We start from the raw sequence: 20,471 nt of genomic DNA, 5'->3' as shown, positions 1-20,471 counted from the left end.
ATTTATCATGTATTTCATTGTACTGCTGCAATAAAGTTAAACTTCACGATATACACCGATGATATTAAATCTGTTTCTCATTCTGATTGCTAGCAACTTTCTACATTCTGCTGATTGACATGAGATTATTGTGTCTATAAGTGGGCAGTTTTGCAAGACCAAGAGATCTACTTATTCTAGAATAGCTTGCCTAGAGATATAGCCTATAGTAGTCATGTCTTCAGCAATACAGTTGAAATATTAGCAACACACACAAAATGCTGGTGGAACGCAGCATTTTGTGTGTGTTCCTTGAATTTCCAGCATCTGCAGATTTCCTCGTGTTTCAGTTGAAATATTGTCTGGTTCATATGCCTTGAAATCAAGAAAAGGCTCAGAGCACTGAATATCATGTGAAGCGCATCAAATTAGCTAAAGGCGGGCTTCTAAGATGGCATGAAATAGTCTCTGGCAGTTTTCTTCTTTAATGGGTTCTATTGTTTTGTTCTGTGTCTGTCTGTAGGGAGACAAATCTCAAGGTTGTATATAGTACATATGCAATGTACTTTGAATAAACTTATTAGAAGAATGACTGCATTTACAAAAGTAGTTTGGTAACGTAACAGCAATTTGGGACTGTCAAGTCAAACTAGAGTTTCTAGAAAGTATTGGGACCTAGAGGCAAAAGAAAATAAGGTTTAAAAGTAATAGCGAGAATCCACTGATAGACCGGATGGAACCCGCTGCCTGAGTGCTGCTTCTGCCCGGAACTTTGGGAGGACCCGGCAGCATCACAGCGGCAGTCCGGGAGCAGCGTTGGAATCTGTGGTAAGATGCTGAACTTTAAATAACTTGAGAGGCTGTTTCATGGAAAAGAGCACTGCTGTCACTGCGTTTTGGGTTAGCGCTAGCTTCATGTCATGGGGATCATCGTGCGCAGGCGCTTCTGGGAAATGGCACAAGGTTTAAGAAGAGCTTGGGAACCTTCCGGAAGGGTCGCCCGATTTGAAAACATAATGGTCTATGAGGGAGCGGAGAGTGTGCAGGTCGGAGTCCAGAGAGGTAGCCAGTTTTTTCACCTTATCACTTATGACTAGTGACTAATGACAAGTGTCTAATGTCTAGTGATTAGTGTCTAATGTCTAATGGTTGATGGAACTAATGGAACTATCAAACTGCCGCACTTGCAAAAAAATAAAAGGAGGAAAAAAAGAAAAGTTGTTTGGTCATTGAGTGGAATCTAGTTAAAAAACCTTCGGGTAGACATATTCAATCTCTTTCAAGTGGGGAAGCTGCACATGTTCAAAGAAGAAAAAGAAATCCGACTCGACAGGGACATTAGACATTTATAAACAAAGAATTTATAGACACAACTGACATTAGTAAAATGCAATGGGATATCCGTTCCAACCAGCCAGTTTTAATAGCAAGTAGTCCCAGCTCAAAAGCACATCACAGCCAAAATAAAGCTCTTAATTCTAATCAAAGAGAAACAATTCCTCTTCAAATTCAGAGCATCTAGTATATCAGCATGAAGCAGCAATTCCACACCAGTGAATGTGCGCTTTGGGGCCAGTCTGACATGAACCTAAACCAAGGCATTTTTCTCATTTAGCTTCATGCCAACACAGTCACTGCTCAAATTCTCCTCTTACAGCTCCTGGACTATTTTCTGAACTCCAGAATCTGCTTTAAATTGAACATCATTTTAAACTCTTTGTGAATGTCAAAGAATAACCTGCCTGGTTTGGGGTAATTTCTTTCAATTCAATTGCTTTGGACTAGTCCACATTGTTAAGTACTACAAATATGGAGCTGCAACATCTGCACAACATTTGGAACAGTTTTAGTAACACAAAGGCAATATTAAGTTATATCTTCTGTTAATAACAAGTAGATCTAAAGCATTTGATAGCAACATGCCTCATATTGTAGGTTATTTAGAAACAAAATGTGTTGTTTTACTGTTTCAACAAGTAACTTATGTAGAAATACAGTGGATTCCAGTTAATTGGGACATACTGGGGCCAGTACATTTTAGCTCAATTAAGTGGCTGGCCCATTTAGCTGAAGTTTCATGGAAACAGAGTTATTAAAAAAAAAAGACATATCACCTTTTAACTGAGTAACAATTTATGTATTTAAATGAAATACAGAACAAATTAGAATACTACCAATACATCTACAGTACTACAAAACTGCACACAGGTGCATATTCCCTTATATGAAATTCTGAAATCCAAAAAGTTCCGAAAACTGAAGTTTTTTTTCGCCAACAGCTGACGTCACTCAGGTGTGACGTGGCAGTACTAGCAGAGGCCGCCAGACGTCAGTTGTGGCTCAGCGCTCGTACTGGTTACACGTGCATTTGCTGTTCGCTGATATTTTGTGTTCACTGTTGACTTCGTGTTTAATTTCACTGTGAAAATGTCAAAAAGAGCTGCAGATACCCCTATAGGTAACAATGAGAAAAAGAGAAGGAAACATCTATGATTATCAGTAACGCAGAAAGTGGAGTTATTGCAGAAGCTTGATTATGGTGTGTCTGTGCAGCGTCTTACTGAAGAAAATAGTGTCGGAACTACCACTGCATATGATTTAAATAAACAGAAAGACAAGTTACTGAAGTTTTATAGTGACAGTGACGTTCTACATTTATTCCAATAAGTCATTTACCATATGTTTGATTCGGTTCATTTGAAGCTGTATATTTTTATGTTTTATTGAATGTTTTTGTTAGAAATAAAAACTTTTCGTGTCATTATTCCCTAAACCAGTGGTCCCCAACCACCGGGCCGCGGACCGGTACTGGGACGCAAAGCATGTGCTACCAGGAAATAATATGATTTGGCGATATGAAACGATATGAGTCAGCTGCACCTTTCCTCATTCCCTGTCATGCCCACTGTTGAACTTGAACACACGTGAGGTCATTACCCACGTGAGGACATCAGTCAGTCATTAACCTGCAACTACTCGATGAGTAAAAAACAAATGTTGCTTGAGAGTTTCTTTGGAAGAGATGGTAGGGGTCATAAAAAGCCTAACGATGATGATAACGCAGCGACAGCTGAAGCCAAGACTGCAAAAAAAAGCTTCCTTCAACAGAAAATACAATGAGCCGTACATAAAATATTGCTTTATTACGACTGGTGACTCGCACGCACCAAGCCCCCTGTGTGTGATATGTGGAGACAAGCTGTCCAGTGAGGCAATGAAGCCCTCAAAACTGCTTCGGAACCTTGAGTCCAAGCACCCTGCACTTAAAGACAAACCCGTTGAGTTTTTTGAGCAGAAAAAACGTGAGCAAGCCGAACAGAAGCAAGTGCTGACAGCAACCACCTCCACAAATGCTGCTGCTCTGAGTGTCGTACTTAGTGGCTGGCCGTATTGCTAAGGCTAAGAAGCCTTTCACTGTTGGTGAAGAATTGATTCTGCCTACTGCCAAGGATATGTGCCGTGAACTGTTGGGAGAAGCTGCAGCTAACAAGATGGCACAGGTTTCTCTTTCAGCTACCACAGTTTCAAGGAGAATTGATGGCATAGTGGAGGACATCGAAGCCCAGCTGTTGGAACGGCTTAATGAGTCTGGTTTCACTACCCGGGTCAAAGAGGTTGCTCCTGAATGCCAGTCTACACACTGTGTCATACACAGGGAAATGCTGGCTAGCCAAGAAAATGTCACCTGATCTTAAAAGCATATTGAGTGACGTTGTTGAAGTTATCAATCACATCAAAGCAAAAGCCCTCAACTCACGACTGTTTGAGCAGCTTTGCGAGGAAATGGATGCAGAGCACAAACGCCTTCTCTTACACACTGAAGTCAGGTGGCTATCATGGGGGAGAGCCCTGGCCAGGGTTTTTGAGATAAGTGAGCAGCTACAGAGATTTCTTTCAAGAAAAAAGTCACCACTGTGACGATGAGTGGATAGCAAAACTCGCTTATCTGTGTGACATCTTCAACCTACTCAATGAACTCAATTTGTCACTTCAGGGGAGAATGACAGCTGTCTTCAAGTTGGCAGATAAAGTGTCTGCTTTCACAGCCAAACTGGAACTGTGGGGAGGGCAAGCGGACAGGGGCGTATTTGACATGTTCCCAACATTAGCTGGGATTTTGGGAGAGACTGAGGCTGCACCATCCTTCTCACAGCTAGTGCACCATCACCTATCTTCGCAGTCGACAGAATTCGAGCGTTACTCCCCAACTGCAAATGACCCCAGACATGCAAAGGAATGGGTCCGTGACTCATTTGTGAATGTCCCCGGTGAATCATCCATGTCAGCGCGAGAAGAAGATCAACTCCTTGAGCTTGCAAATGACGGTGAGCTGAAAAGTATGTTTGACATAACATCTCTGTCAACATTCTGGATCAAAGTCAAGGCTAAATATCCTGAGATAGCCACGAAAGCACTGAAAACATTGCTTCCATTTCCAACATCAAGCTGAGTTTTCTGCAATAAATGCAATGAAAACTAAATTGCGGAATAGACTGGACATGAGGAACCCCCTTATAATTGACTTATCACTATATTCATGTGAGCAAAATATGCGCTGTGGCTTAAATATTAAATTCGTTAGATATACCCTTTTAGAAACGAAATTGAGTGTATTAGCCACTGATAAGTGACTTACAGTTGACTTATCACCTATATTTCACCCCCCACCCCCCCCCCACCGGGCCGGTCCGCAAGAATATTGTCAATATTAAACCGGTCCGTGGTTATACTGTATTGTTTAGGACCCCTGCCCTAAACAGTACAGTATAACAACTATTTACATAGCATTTACATTGTATTAGGTATTATAAGTAATCTAGAAATGATTTAAAGCACACGGGAGGATGTGCGTAGGTTTGGTGCGCCACCAGGTCCTAAAGTCCACCGCACTGACACAGGTTAAATAAGGGACTTGAGCATACGTGTTTTTTGGTATCGAGGTTGGGGGGGGGGGGGGTCCTGAAATCCGAAAAATTCTGAATTCCGAAATGCAACTGGCCCCAAGGATTTCAGATAAGGGATTGTGGACCTGTATTAGTTCCTAATAGTTACAACAGAGGAAATTATGCAATATACATTGTCATGCTCTTTTGCTTGACGGTCTGTCTGTCAGTCTAGGTACCATATCCGATGCGGACTTTGGTGACCATGGTTTTCCATATAGATCTATCCTTCGTTTTTTAGATGACTTCCATTTTCTCGATGTGTAGCTACCTGGCTATGCTTTTGATGTAGAAACGTTTGTACGTAAGCCGAGGTCTTCCTCTAGGTTTGCTCCCCTCAATCTTTCCAGAGAGTACGAGTTTTTCTAGTTCATCTTTCCACATGATGTGTCCTAGGACTGAGTTGTCATTCTCTTATTGTTGGTATGAGTGATCGAAAGCTGTAAAGCTTGACAGTAAATGAACAAAATCAGCACAGAAACCTAGTGCAGATAATGGATTGCCTTCATACAAATCTTTCAATGACCTTCCAAATCTTCACTTTCATTGTAATATTCAATATGATTATCAATAATTTCAAATTCTCCATACTTTCTAACTTGAAGCAGTGAAATTGTTTCATTTTCACTCTTGGCCGTTTTTGGCGTCTCCAGGCCTTAATGCTTAAAACCACAGTTAGCATTACAGTTCCAAATTGTCTTACTGCTTCATTTCTCACCAACTACCAGTGACAAAAATCACTGCTTTTTAAACATAAACGCACATAACTGACGCTATTTAAAAACTGTTAATTTGAAGCAATGGTATGGAACCTAACGGCCACGCTAATACATGTGACTAACGCTATTTAGAAATTGTTCGGCAACTGTCTCCTGCCCGAATTAAGTGGCATACTGTCCCAAATCAATGAAGGGAATCCCGGCTATTTACTCAATTAGTGTTTGTTCTTTAAGAGTTGTACCAAATAAGCAGCTACCTCAATTAACCGATGGTCCATTTAACTGAAATCCACCATATGAGAGGAATAAATAAAATGAAAAGAATATCTATTATGGTGATTCAAGGTTGAAACGTACTGATGTAGAGCATAAAGATGGGCATAGACCTGCAGGGCCAAATGGTCTAATTCTACCAATAAAATTGCAAGCAACTCACCTCAGTGAGAATATCAGCAGGAACTCCGGTTGCCATCAGGATGGTGCACAATTGCTGCAGCAAGCCACACTGGAATGCTGACTTCTGACAACTGCTTGTAGCTCCAGGTGGATTCACTGGAGACACCAGTACTCTAACCAACTAAAGATTAAAACAAAATCACATGAAATATACTCAGTTTTGCAGAGAATAAAACAATTCACATCCAGGACTGTTTTCAACCTGTCCCATCTTGCAACCATAGAGAAAATGCGCATTATAAATTCAGTTGCAATAATATACAAATTAATGAGATTTTAAGAAGTTTGGATATCTGACTATTACTTGCCAAGCACAAGTAATTCAAGAGTTAATTTCCCTTATATGCATTACTGTGTGCATCAACTTAACAAATCAGAAAAATCTGTCATGGGAGTTGGTGGACAGCTTAAATCTTATGATGCAGCTGTGTGGGACATTTGTTTGCAAAGGGAACATCCACGTATTAGCCTGATAATCAAGGACAGTATACTGAACATTATGTTCAACCTTGGCAAACAATTGTGTGGATGGGAAATTAATAAAGTAAATGTATATTTCAAGAATTTACAAGGTTTTATTGATGTTAAAGTTAATTTACAACTAGGCAGGACCTTACAGTCAATAGTAATAATAAAAAATAGACTCTTGCCAAGGAAACTAAACCAATCTTTTTTTTTGGTCAACTTCCCTTAACATCTTTGCTTAATAGATTTAAATTTGACAACTGAAGTATTATAAACTGAGTTAGGGAGGAGTTACAACTGATTTACTACAGTGCATGTATCCTAATTCACTCCGACAAGGTCAGGCTGCAACTTTAGATTTACTACTTCTGGATTCCTCAACCAACAGAAACAGTGACTTGTCACCTATTTATCCACTTACCTAATTATCCTGAAAATCAATCAAAATCACTCTCAAACTTTCTATCTTCCAGTAACTATACCAGCTCCTTACTACTTAACCCACTTCAAAACCAGGTGTCATTCTATAAACCTATATTGTACTCTCACAAATGCCAACACATCTTCCCTACAGGTTAACCAAAAACTGCTCACAGTACTTCAGGTGAAGTCCAACCAAGGCTTCATATAGGTGTGGGTTAACTTCTCTCTTGTATACCAATTCAGCATTCCAAATACCCCTTTTTATTTTTATCAGTCTGTGCCCATAACACTTCAATCATTCCTGTACACAGACCAACAACTACAAAGTCACTGCAGCAGCACTGCTTCCAAACTCTTCATCTTTTAGAAGGTGCTCTGTTCTTTTCCTTTTAGGTCCCTCTAGGTTATGTTGGAAATCATGATGCATATTCCAATTGCTCCAAGTAAAGAAGTCCAGGAAGGATATTAGATGGCATGTGCAGTAAACCAATATGATTAAACACTAATCTGGATAGCCTGGAGCAATCTCAAGTGCTGAGACCTACTTTCCTCAGTGTTTCAACAAATATCCAAGGAACAAGACTGCAACTGAACAAAACATTATGAACAAACATCACCTCTTATAAAACCCATCTCCAACTAGGTCATAATCTGCACCAGACATATTTACAGTGCCTATAAAAAGTTCCCCCCCCCCCGCCACCGAAGTTTTCATGTTTTATTGTTTTACAACACTGAATCACAGTGGATTTAAATTGGCTTTTTAAAAAAATCTGATCAACAGAAAAAGACTTTTGTGTCAAAGTGAAAACAGATCTCTACAAAGTGATCTAAATTAATTACAAATATAAAACACAAATAATTGATTGCTTAAGTATTCGCCCCTTTTAATATGGCACATCAAATCACTGGTGCTACCAAATGGTTTTAGAATTAGTTAAACGGAGATCACCTTGTGTAGTCAAGGTGTTTCATTGACTGTAGTAAAAATACACCTGTATCTGGAAGATCCAACTGCTGGTGAATCAGTATCCTGGCAAAAACTACACTATAAAGGCAAAATAGCGCTCCAAACAACTCCACAAAATGATTACTGAAAAGCACATTTCCAAGTAATTGAATATCCCTTGGAGTACAGTTAAGTTTATCATCAAGAAATGAAAGGAATATGGTACAACTGTAAATCTGCCGACAGCAGGTGTCCTCAAAAACTGAGTGACCATAAAAGACGGAGACTTGTGAGAGAGGCCACCAAGAGAGCTATGACAGCTCTGGAAGTTGCAAACTTCAGTGGCTGAGATGGGAGAGACTGCACATACAACTGTTGCCTGGGTGCTTCACCAGTCGCAGCTTTATGGAAGAGTGGCAAATAGAATGCCAATGTTGAAAAAAACACATGAAATCTAAGCTAGAGTTTGCCAGAAGGCATGTGGGAGACTCTGAAGTCACCTGGAAGAAGGTTCTATGGTCTGATGAAACCAAAAATTGGGCTTTTTGGCAATCAGACTATACACCTGCTGCAGCATTCACCAGCAACTTTGATGTGTGTGCTTGAATTTCCAGCATCTGCAGAATTCCTCCTGTTTAAGACTATACACTATATTTGGCATAAGCCAAACGCCTCACATCATCAAAAACAGACCATCCCTCCCATGAAGCATGGTGGTGGCTGCATTGTGCTATGGAGATGCTTCACTGCAACATGCCTTGGAAAGCTTGTGAAGGTAAAGGGTAAATCGAATGCAGCAAGAGACGAAGATATCCTAGAGGATAACCTGACGCAGTCTGCAAGAGAACTGCAACTTGGAAGAAGATTTGTTTTCCAGCAAGACAATTACCCCAAACATAAAATCAAAGCTTTACAGAATGGGTTAAAAACAAAGTTAATGTCCTGGAGTGGCCAAGTCCAAACCTCAATCCAATTGAGAATTTGTGGCTGGACTTGAAAAGGACTGTTCACTCACGATCCCCATGCAATGTGATAGACCTTGAGTAGTTCTGTAAAGGAGAATGGGCAAAAAATTGCAGAGTTCAGATGTGCAAAGCTGATAGAGACCTATCCATACAGACTCAAAGCTATAATTGCTGCCAAAGATACATCTACTAAATACTGACTTGAAAGGGGTGAATACTTATGCAATCAATTATTTTGTGTTTAATAACTGTAATTAATTTAGATCACTTTGTAGAGATCTGTTTTCACTTTTTCTGTTGATCAGTGTCAAAAAATCCACAGTGATTCAATGTTATAAAACAATAAAACATGAAAACTTCCAAGGGGGGTGAATACTTTTTACAGGCACTATACATATTTTATTTTATTGAAAGATACAGCATGGAACAGGCCCTTCTGACCCCTTGAGCTGCACCATCCAGCAACCCACCTATTTAACGCCAGCCTAATCACAGGACAATTTGCAATGACCAATTAACTTACTAACCAGTAGGTCTTTAGAATGTGGGAACACCCAGAAGAAACTCATACGCACAAAGGAGGAACATACAAACTTTTTTTTTTATATATAAAGAGGACACTGGAATTTAACTCCTAACTCTGACACCCCGAGCTGTAACAGCATTGCGCTACTGTGAACCTATTTATTTCTCTTGCAGTTAATAAAATATTGGCATAAAGGGCAAAACCAAAATCACTGTTGTCAGGAGGAAATAACTGACAATTTTAATTACTATTACTGGGGGTAGAGGGGGGTAAAATCAGCATACCATAAGAAATCTTCTGTTTGTGCATTCCAATGATACTAAGAAACAAATCTGTTGACAATTGCAGCCACATTAAAGTACAGCATGTCACAAAGACTACTGACTAGAAACTCTGACTGCCGTAAGGAGGACAAGTACTTAATGCAAAGCTATGTGGCAAATTAAACAAAGATACTCTGGGGACTACCCAATGACAATTAAACTGTTTCATCAAAAAGATCATTCCTATCAAAAATCAGTTAAGAATTATAAAGAGAATGATCAGAGACAGAAACATCAACATTACTTTACCACAAAGTTGCTTTAATAATATCACATTTATTTGAAAACATTTCTATTGTATTAATTATAAATTGTCCAAATTCATGCCATTAAAAAGTTTTATTGTTCATTAGTTGGAACATTCCAAGGACAGTCTGATTTAGGTTAGGATTTGTAAATCAGTGGAATGAAGTTTGCAAAGAATTGCAGTAATTTATTCCCTGGGGCAATGTACAAAAAAGTCCTGCAGTGTGATATGACAACTCTGAACAGCTAAACTGGGGACTGTCACACAGCAGCAATAAATTCCAAAAAACCCCATGAAAAATTGTAAAAGCGTAGTACTGAGTTACTACTCAAATTCATTGGATTAGCAATCAATTGGATTATTAACAATGTCCAGATTTATAGAAAAGTGACACAAATGAGAAGTATTAAATACAAATATTGTTAAGGAATCATGTGCTCTTGGGTGCATTAGAAGAATGAATATTCAAAACATTTGCAGATTTCCATAAATATATCCCTAAAAAATCTGTTTTAACATAACAGTAAATAAGCTCATCTACAATCACTGTTACAGTGGAACATTCTGAAAATTAATTTAAGTGGATGGGTAATGTATCCAACTTTGCGTACCATACCAAGGCAGATAAAAGGAAAAGGACTGTTTTTAAAAAAAAAATTGTCCTTCAAATGTCTTCCAATGAGATGCAATAACTTTGTTAAAACAGTACTAAGGATGAGCCAAATGATTATGGTATTATCTGACAGCAAGAACTCAATACTTAGTTTCAGTTCTTTAATGACAGATTGTTGCATTTCTTTTGAGGTTAAGCTTGGGCCCAACAGATTTTGGATAAATGACCTCCTCAGGCTTGGCTGAAGTCAGATCTCTATCAGCTTTTTGATCATTACGTAAATACAGGACATTTGTGCCACTCTCTTGCTGGATACTAAAGATGCTCCTAAAGTTGTTCAAACTTGAAGAATGATATTAATTAAAAAGCAGCTAATTGGCTATGAAGTTGACGATGAAATGCTGGATGGTGCTAAATGTGCTGCATAAATGTTTACTTGTACATTCTTGTTTCAGTTATCCACTCCCAAAAATAATACCTGCAGCATCAGATGAAGATTTGTCACTTTCTGTGCAGACCAACTAGAATTCTCTTCAGCAACTTCAAACCAAGGTTTCATGCGCTTTATGTATGAACCTTCCTTGAAAAAGTTCTGATTTGAACTGTTGTTCTTCATTAAGTTAAGCAGCAGTAAAAGACAATCTTCAACCACAATACCTAGAAGTCAAAACCATTTAAAATCATTACCAGAATTTTCTTGAAATATAAGGCATCCAAGCATTTATGCATTTAATTTTAGAGGAAGAACATGATTGCTTTGAGGGTTGTCTGATTTTTGACACAGAATTCTGCTGGGCTTTTGGTATTGCAAGTTAAATTGATGAAATTATTTGTTGCTTTTCAATTAATATTCACCAATTATTTAAGATTTTAAATATACTGAAGTGACCAGAAAGCAAGGACAGCCATACTTCAGATTACTCACTAGATATCATCAGATCAAATTAAATTATTTTGGAAATCATTAAAATTACAGGGTGTGCTGGAAATGTAGATTAATTTTTTTCCTCATTATGCAAGTAATATCAGTTTTGCAATTCATGCAATCCTAATAATCAGTTTCATTGACACTGCTTATTTATCATGTATGCTTAAAAAGCTTCCATCACTCATTCCTTCTTCAACATTTCCATTCCCTTCAAATAGTTACCTTGATTCTTTTAAGTCGCAATATAGTATCTCAAATTTCCATGAACCTTCTGACTTGCCATTGCCAACCAAGCCCAAGAAAAGCCTCATTTAATATACCAACCATCTCCACAGCATCAAATTTCATTATTTCTCTTACAATTCCCAAGTTCAGCTCCATTTTGGGAATATTAATAGTAACCTTGATACAAGTGCCATCATGTAAGACTATAAGATATAGGAACAGAATCTGGCCACTTGACCCATCGAGTCTGCTCCACTATCTCATCATGGCTGATCCATTTTCCCTCTCAGTCCCAATCTCCTACCTTCTTCTCGTATCCCTTCATTCTCTCACCAATCAAGAATCTATAAACCTCTGCCTTAAGTATATACAAAAACTTGGCCTCCACAGCCGCCTGTGGTAAAGAATTCCACAGATTCACCATTCTCTGGCTAAAGAAATTCCTTCTCATCTCCATTCTAAAAGGACACCCCTCTATTCTGAGGCTATGCTCTCTAGCCTTAGACTCTCTCACTATAGGAAACATACACTCTACATCCACTCTATCAAGGTCTTTCACCACGTTTCAATGAGGTCAGCCCTCATGCTTCTGAATTCCAGTGAATACAGGCCCAGAGCCATCAAACGCTCTTCATGTGACAAGCCATTCAATCCTGGAATCATTTTTGTGAACCTCCTTTAAACCCTCTCCAGTGTCAGCACATCATTTCTAAGAGGAGGGACCCAAAACTGCTCACAATATTCCAAGTGAGGCTTCACCAGTGCCTTATAAAGCCTCAACATTACATCCTTTATTTTCTAGTCTTCTTGAAATGAATGCTAACATCGCATTTGCCTTCCTCATGGCCGACTCAACCAGTAAATTAACCTTTCGGGAATCCTGCAAAAGGACTCCCAAGACCATTTGCGACTCAGATATTCAATTTTTCTCTCCATTTAGAAAATAGTCTACCCTTTTACTGCTTCTACCAAAGTGCATATCATACACTTCCTAACCCTGCATCAGCTATACCTTGTTCCTTCAAAACTTCCATAGGACTTCCTTCAAAAATCAATACCAAATGGTCTCACGGAATATTTTTTATACACTCAGTGGTCACGTTGGGTTACTGTCACCTTCCTGTCAGCTTGAACCAGTCTGGCCATTCTCCTCTGACTCTCTCATTAACAAAGTGTTTTCACCCATAGAAATGTCATTCACTGGAATTTTTTTTCTATTTTTCACAGCATTCTCTCTGTAGAGACTGCTGTGCATGAAAATCCCAGGAGATCAGCAGTTTCTGAGATACTCAAACCACCGTGTATAACATTAAAAATAATTCCATGGTTAAAGTCACTTATGTCTTCCCCATTCTGATGCTTGATCTGAACAACTGAACCTCTTGACCATGTTGCATACTTTTGTTTTTTTTAAGTTTCTACCCCATGATTAGCTGATTAGATATTTGTATTTTCAAGCACATGTACAGTTTTACCTAATAAAGTAGCCATTATGTGTAAATTCTAGATTATCCTTAACTTTTGTTTTGAAAAGCAACTTCCTTTTAAATGGATGTTAGAAAATTATAGTCACATTTTCCTTTACTCTGATTTTCTTTGGTACAAAAGATCAAATACTTGTAACATGCTTGCATTTTAGTAGCTTATTTAACAACATTTACCTGAAAATCATCAGTTCTACCTGCACTATTATACCTACTGTACTTCTAATGTCTTGCAATGCTACTACCAGATTATCCCAAAAATTAGCACATGTTCTCACCTAGCGATCAATTTTTTTTAAACATGTCTGAAGTTGGTAAGTTATCTGGTAATCATGTCATCTAACATTAAATGTGCAGTATCAATTGCATAAATAGTCAAAAAATAAAGTAACTCAGCAGGTCAGATAGCATCTGTGGAGGGAAATAGACAGTTGATGTCAAGACTCTTCATCTGGTCTGAAAGATAGAAAGGAGATATTTCTTTATATTGGCAACCGTCCTGTCATTTCCTTCCACAGATGCTGCCTGATCTGCTAAGTACCAGCAGTATATTTATTGCTGCAATTTCCAGCATCTGCAGACTCTGGTATGTCTGTAAGTAGTCACATTGTAAACAGCTGCATTTCCAACATCTCCTTTCCAAAAGTCAAACTAAACATTAAAATAGAAAGAAAACATCACTATTACTATGTCTTTTAGCTTTTAATGAGATATGTTCTTGAACTTGAACACACACCAAGTCACCAGTATAGTTACAATCATTATACGATTAAGAAATAAAAACAAAAATAATACTCATTTACTATTTGCAGAAAATACCTCCATCGCTCATTCCTTCTTCAGTGATGATATCTAATAGTCGCTCAAAGGCATTTTCAAACGCAACAATCTTCTGAATGGCTGCATTGCCTTTTGTTAATTGTTGCAGTAGCAAAAGCCCCTAGAACAGAAAGAAACTTTTACTGTCTTGGCTTATTAGATTATTCCATTCTTGCCAGTCCAGTTATTTCAGCAGCATCAGTTATCTAGAGCTGAAATTACAATATGCACTTCAAAGGGGCAAAGCCCAAGGAGGACAGAAGCTACCTAGACGCATTTATAAACAAATTATAAACGGAGAAATAAGCATAATATTCCTTACAGGGTTCTTTCACAGGCTTCTTATTCATTGGGGCACTGATTAGTTTGCAAAGAGATACCGATCAGTTTGTAAAGAGGAGATATCACAGAAATTACTGAGCAGTCTGCACATAAGACACCTGTTAGGCACACTGACCAAAGCCATCTTAAAAAAGACACAAAGCAGCATGTTAAGTGTAAGAATTATGAGTAAGATACCTTATAATGTCTGTACCTTCATGTGGTTGATAATTGTAAACTACTAAGGCAACAGATGCTTCTGCTGAAGACTGCTGAATACCACATAACACTGGCCAATCAAATAGCTCAACAGATATGTAAATAGAAGTAAGAAGAAGAAAGCCCTTAACTCCGAGTGGAGTCATCGGGACGCCATCATGATGGCATTTTTTTTTTTAAGCAGGCTTTCTTATTTTTATGAGGCCGAGTTGCTAGCTCGACGCTCAACCCAGCACGGATGGAAGGCGTGCAAAGGAGCCAGACTGATACAAATAAAGGTAACCAAAATATCTGGCACTGCATTGCCCAATGCAAATATGAATTCTCTTGAAATAAGAAGCTGGAAGATTATAGTATCATTGAATCAAAGTATATAGATTTTTTCTATTTAATAAACAGATGTGTTTTACCAAAGTGTGGAATGAGTCATCAATGGCCCTCATTTAGACTTCCCATTTCTGTGCCATCCCAAAATTGTGACCAAAAAGCCTGCTGTTTCACTGTGAGACTCCCCCAATCCAGAATGCTAGACAATTTCTTTCCCTCCGTCATCAGATTTCTGATTGGTCCATGAACACTACCTTGTTATTTGTCTTTGCACTATTTAACTTTGTATCTTATCATTATTTTTATATCTTGAACTGTATTGCTGCCACAAAACAACAAATTTCATGGCATGTTGGATGAGTTGAAATGTATTTACTTTAATACGAGAAGAATCAGAAACAACGGTGATGCAAATGGAGCATGGATCAGTACATGGAACTACGACATTGTGGCCACTACAGGGACTTAGCTGACACAAGGGCAGGAATGACTGCTGGATACCTGAGGTGGAATTCAGGAGCAGGAAGGGAGCAATCACCATTGGGAGAGTTCTATAGGACCCCACTAGCAACAGGAATACTGAGGATTAGACCAGTAGGCAGATTTTGAAAAGGTATAAAAATAAGAGGGCTGTTGCCATGGATGAGTTCAACTTCCTTAATTTGATCTATAGTGCAAGCAGTATAGGTGGGACAGAATTTGTTAGGTGTGTCCACGAAGGACAAGTGGACTAGAGGAGAGGCCTTTCTGGATCTAATACTGGCAATGAACCTAGTCAGGTTCTTGAGCTTTTGTATAGCATTGGATAAGGATAAGAACAGACAGTATAAGAAAGTATATAACTGGGGCAGCACTAATTGTGATGCTATTATGTAGAAACTTGGGAGCTTAAACTGGGAACAGATGCTCTTGGGAAAATATCCAGTGAAAATGTGGTGGTTGTTTAGAAAGCACTTACATGAGATTCTGGATAGGTTTATCCCACTGAGGCAGGGAGAGAATGATAGGGTGAAGGAACTATGGTTGACAGGAGAGGTGGAATATCTAGCCAAGAGGAAGAAGGAATCATACTTAAGGTTTAGGAAGAAAAGATCAGACAGAGCTTTTAAAAGTGATAAGGAAGCCAAGGCGAACAGCAGGATAACTAGAGTGAGTGTAGGGTTGATTGGGGATAAAAGAGGAAATGTGTCTGGAGTTGGAGGAGGTAAAGGATGAATACTTTGTTTCAGTATTCACCAGTGAGAGGGACCTTGACAAATATGAGGTCAGTGTAGAATAGGTTAATTGAAGTTAAGAAAGAGGATATATTGGAACTTATGAAAAATATTAGGATAGATAAGTCCCTGGGGCTGGATGGGTTATACCCCAGGTTACTATGGGAAGCGAAGGAAGAGATTGCTATGCTATTGGCAATGATCTTTGCGTTCTCACTAATCACAGGAGTACTGCCGGAAGATTCAATTGTGGCAAATATTATTCCTTTGTTCAAGACAGGTAGTAGAGATAATGCTGAGAATTATAGATCAGGGAGTCTTACATTAGTGGAGAGTAAAGTATTGGAGAGGATTCTTAGAGACAGGATTTATAAACATTTGGAGAAGCCTAGTCTGATTGGGGTAGTCAGCAAGGCATTGTGAGGGGCAGTTTGTGCCTCATGAGCCTTACTGACTTTTACTAGTAAGTGACAAATCAAATTGATGAAGGTAGGAGGATAGATGTGGTGCATATGGAGTTTAGTAATGTGTTGTGTTTATTAAGGTTCTTAATGCAAGTTCATTCAAAAAGTCAAGAGGCACAGGATTCACTGAAACAAGTGGAGTGTATTCTGCCTGGAGGTCAGTGACTAGTGGTGCTTGGCAGGGATCTGTTCTGACACCCCTACTCGTTGTGATTTTCATAAACGACTTAGATGAGGAGGTGGAAGGATGTGTTAGTAAGTTTGAAGATGACATGAAGGTTGGTGGTGTTGTAGGTAGAGTAGAAGGATGTTTGTTCTAGGTTACAATGGGACATTGACAGGGTGCATGGGACATTGGCAGATAGAGTTCAATCTAGAAAAGTGCCAAGTGATACACTTTGGATGGCTGAACTTGAAGGCAGAGTGCAACATTAATGGCGGGATTCTAAGGAACGTGGAGGAAGAGAAAAAAACTTAGGGTCCCTGTCCACAGAGCTCTCAAAGTCACACAAGGTATATGGAGAGTTGGCCTTCATTAGTCAGGGGATCGAGTTCAAGAGCTGTAAGATACTGTTGCAGCTCTATAAGACCGTGGTTATACAAGACAACACTTAGAAACATAGAAAACCTACAGCACACTACAGGTCCTTCGGCCCACAAAGCTGTGCCAAACACGTACTTACTTTAGAAATTACCTACAGTTACCCATAGCCCTCTATTTTTCTAAGATCCATGTACCTTTCCAGGAGTCTCTTAAAAGACCCTATTGTACCTGCCTCTACTACCGTCGCCGGCAGCCCATTCCACGCACTCACCACTCTCTGCATAAAAAACCTACAAACTTACCCCTGACATTTCCTCTGTACCTACTTCCAAGCATCTTAAAACTGTGCCCTCTTGTGCTAGCCATTTCAGCCCTGGGGTAAAAAAAACCTCTGACTATCTACATGATCAATGCCCCTCATCATCTGATACACTTCTATCAGGTCACCTCTCATCTTCCGTCACTCCAAGAAGAAAATGCCGGGGTCACTCAACCTATTCTCATAAGGCATGCTCCCCAATCCATGCAACATCCTTGTAAATCTCCTCTGTACCCTTTCTATAAGTTTCCACATCCTTCCTGTAGTGAGGTGACAGGAACTGAGCACAGTACTCCACGTGGGGTTTGACCAGGGTCCCATATAGCTGTAACATTGCTGCTCGGCTCTTAAACTCAATCCCACAATTGATAAAGGCCAACGAACCGTATGCCTTCTTAACCACAGAATCAACCTGTGCAGCAGCTTTTAGTGTCCTATGGACTCGGACCCAAAGATGCCTCTGATCCTCCACACTGCCAAGAGCCTTACCATTCATATTATATTCTGCCATCATACTTGACCTACCAAAATGAACCACTTCACACTTACCTGGGTTGAACTCCATCTACCACTTCTCAGCCAGCTTTGCATCCCATCAATGTCCCGTTGTAACCTCTGACAGCCTTCACACTATCCACAACACCCCCAACCTTTGTGTCATCAGTAAATTTACTAACTTATCCCTCCACTTCCTCATCCAGGTCACTTATCAAAATCACGAAGCGAAGGGGTCCCAGAACAGATCCCTGAGGCACACCATTGGTCACCGACCTCCATGCAGAATATGGCCCATCTACAACCACTCTCCGCCTTCTGTGGGAAAGCCAGTTCTGGATCCACAAAGCAACGTCCCCTTGGATCCCATGCCTCCTTACTTTCTCAATAAGCTTTGCATGGAGTGCCTTATTAAATGCCTTGCTGAAATCCATACACACTACATCTACTGCTCTACCTTCATCAATGTGTTTAGTCACATCCTCAAAAAATTCAGTTAGGCTCGTAAGGCACGACCTGTCTTTGACAAAGCCATGCTGACTATTCCTAATCATATATTATGCCTTTCCAAATGTTTATAAATCCTGCCTCTCAGGATCTTTTCCATCAACTTACCAATCACTGAAGTAAGACTCACTGGTCTCTCTCTACTCCCTTTCTTGAATAAGGGAACAACATCTGCTACCCTCCAATCCTCTGGAACCTCTCCCTTTGATGATGCAAAGATCATTGCCAGAGGCTCAGCAATCTTCTCCCTCGCCTGCCACAGTAGCCTGGGGTACATCTCGTCTGGTCCTGGAGACTTATCCAACTTGATGCTTTCCAAAAGCTCCAGCACATCCTCTTCCTTAATGTCTAAATGCTCAAGCTTTTTGAGCATATAGACGACCAGAACTGAACACATTATTTGAAGTAATGTGTTCAGTTCTGGTTGCCTCATTATAGGAAGGATGTGAAAACTTTAGAGAAGGCACAGAGGAGATTTACTAAAAGGTTGCCTGGATTAGAGATCATGTCTTATCAGGAAAAGCTCAGTGAATTAGACTTTTCTCTTTGAACAAAGGAGGATGAGACACGACTTGACAGACGTACAAGATAATAAAAGGTATAAATAGAGTGGACCGCCAACATCTTTTATCCCCCCCAAGGTGCCAATGACTAATACAAAGAGCAAGTGTTCATGCTTGTGGAAAGCATGGTGGGGGGGCGGGGGGGGGGGAGAGAGAATGTCAGAGGCATTTGTTTTTCTGCACAAAATGGCAAGAGCCTGAAACACATTGCCAGAGATGGTGGTAGAGGCAGATACATTTGGGATATTTAAGAGATTCTTAGACAAGTACGTGGTTGAAAGAAAAATGGAAGGCTGTGTGGAAAATTGTTAGATTGATCTTGGAGTAGGTTAAAAGGTCTGTTCAACACTGTGGGCCAAAGAGCCTGTACTGTACTATATCAGTGATAATGAACCTAATTCTGATCGTCTGACATATCCTGTTCCCTTATACAAAGATGAACTAGAACACAAGAAAATGGGAGTAGGCCACCTGGGGCCTCAAATCTGCCTTACTATTCTATATGATAATGGCTGATCTATGTTAACAACCACTTGTCTTCAATGCCAATTCCCTTTAACACTTAATTCATCAATCTTTCATATATTCATACATCTGTACCTGAACTAATGATCCGGTCTCCACAACCCTCTGGGCTAGTGAAATCCAGTGATTCACTGCCCTCAGAGATGTTTCTATAATCCTCAGCAACAAGAGACTGGACATGTAAAACTCTGTACCCTTCTTCAAGACTCTCCCACTGAAGGAAGTGCCTCAACATCTATCCTATCAAGCTCCCTTAAAATCTTCTACATTTGTCTTTCATTTTTCAAAACTTCAAGGAATAGAAACTCATGATATTCATGACAAGAACTTGTCTCTCTCATAATTTGACATCCCTGTCACCCCAGGATTTAACCTGCTGAACCTCCTCTGGTTTACTTCAAATGCTACTATACCCTTTAAGGTAAGGCGACCAAACCTATTTGTGGTATTCCAGGTGTGGCCTCACCAGCACCCTGCACAACTGGAACAAACCTCCCTATTCTTAAACCCCAACCTTTTCCAACTAACTAATCAAGACCCAACTGGAACCAGTGAGCAGAAATGTACCACAGCTCAAGTTTGCTTACTGACTGTTTTCTCATACTCCCCCATTACCTCAAATAATTATACTTAATACAAGTGTTCTAGAAATGGAAAAGTTATCCCAAACCATTCTCCAATAGATTGCATGTTTTGTTAACTCATTACTAGTTCAATAAGAGCATACACTTACATCATTGCGAATCACTTCCCTGGAGTCTGCAAGCAAATCCATCATCCTGGACACTCCTGTAAAATTAACAGTTAAATGTTATCATTCTATAATAAGTAATCATCTAAAGCAATCACGCACTCTTCAAATTTAAAAACATTTCTTTTATGATCAAGATGTCTAAGCTGCAGGAAATA

At 39.5% G+C, this 20,471-nt stretch overlaps 1 protein-coding gene across 5 annotated transcripts in view; it reads right to left on the bottom strand.

Annotated features, from left to right (window-relative positions):
- Positions 1 to 20,471, bottom strand: part of uso1 (USO1 vesicle transport factor) — a 141,650-nt gene that overhangs the window by 74,349 nt on the left and 46,830 nt on the right. For all 5 annotated transcript variants that reach the window (XM_063046950.1, XM_063046949.1, XM_063046952.1 and 2 more), the window contains 4 exons: positions 20,296 to 20,351; positions 14,065 to 14,185; positions 11,087 to 11,265; positions 6,078 to 6,218 (listed from right to left, as the gene is read on the bottom strand). In XM_063046950.1, the coding sequence (XP_062903020.1) occupies positions 6,078 to 6,218; positions 11,087 to 11,265; positions 14,065 to 14,185; positions 20,296 to 20,351 (497 nt within the window). The remainder of the gene's footprint in view (positions 1 to 6,077; positions 6,219 to 11,086; positions 11,266 to 14,064; positions 14,186 to 20,295; positions 20,352 to 20,471) is intronic.

This window comes from Mobula hypostoma, chromosome 4 (assembly GCF_963921235.1).
Source record: "Mobula hypostoma chromosome 4, sMobHyp1.1, whole genome shotgun sequence".
NCBI classification, from domain to species: domain Eukaryota; kingdom Metazoa; phylum Chordata; class Chondrichthyes; order Myliobatiformes; family Myliobatidae; genus Mobula; species Mobula hypostoma.
This window is presented reverse-complemented; position numbering and strand designations above follow the sequence as displayed.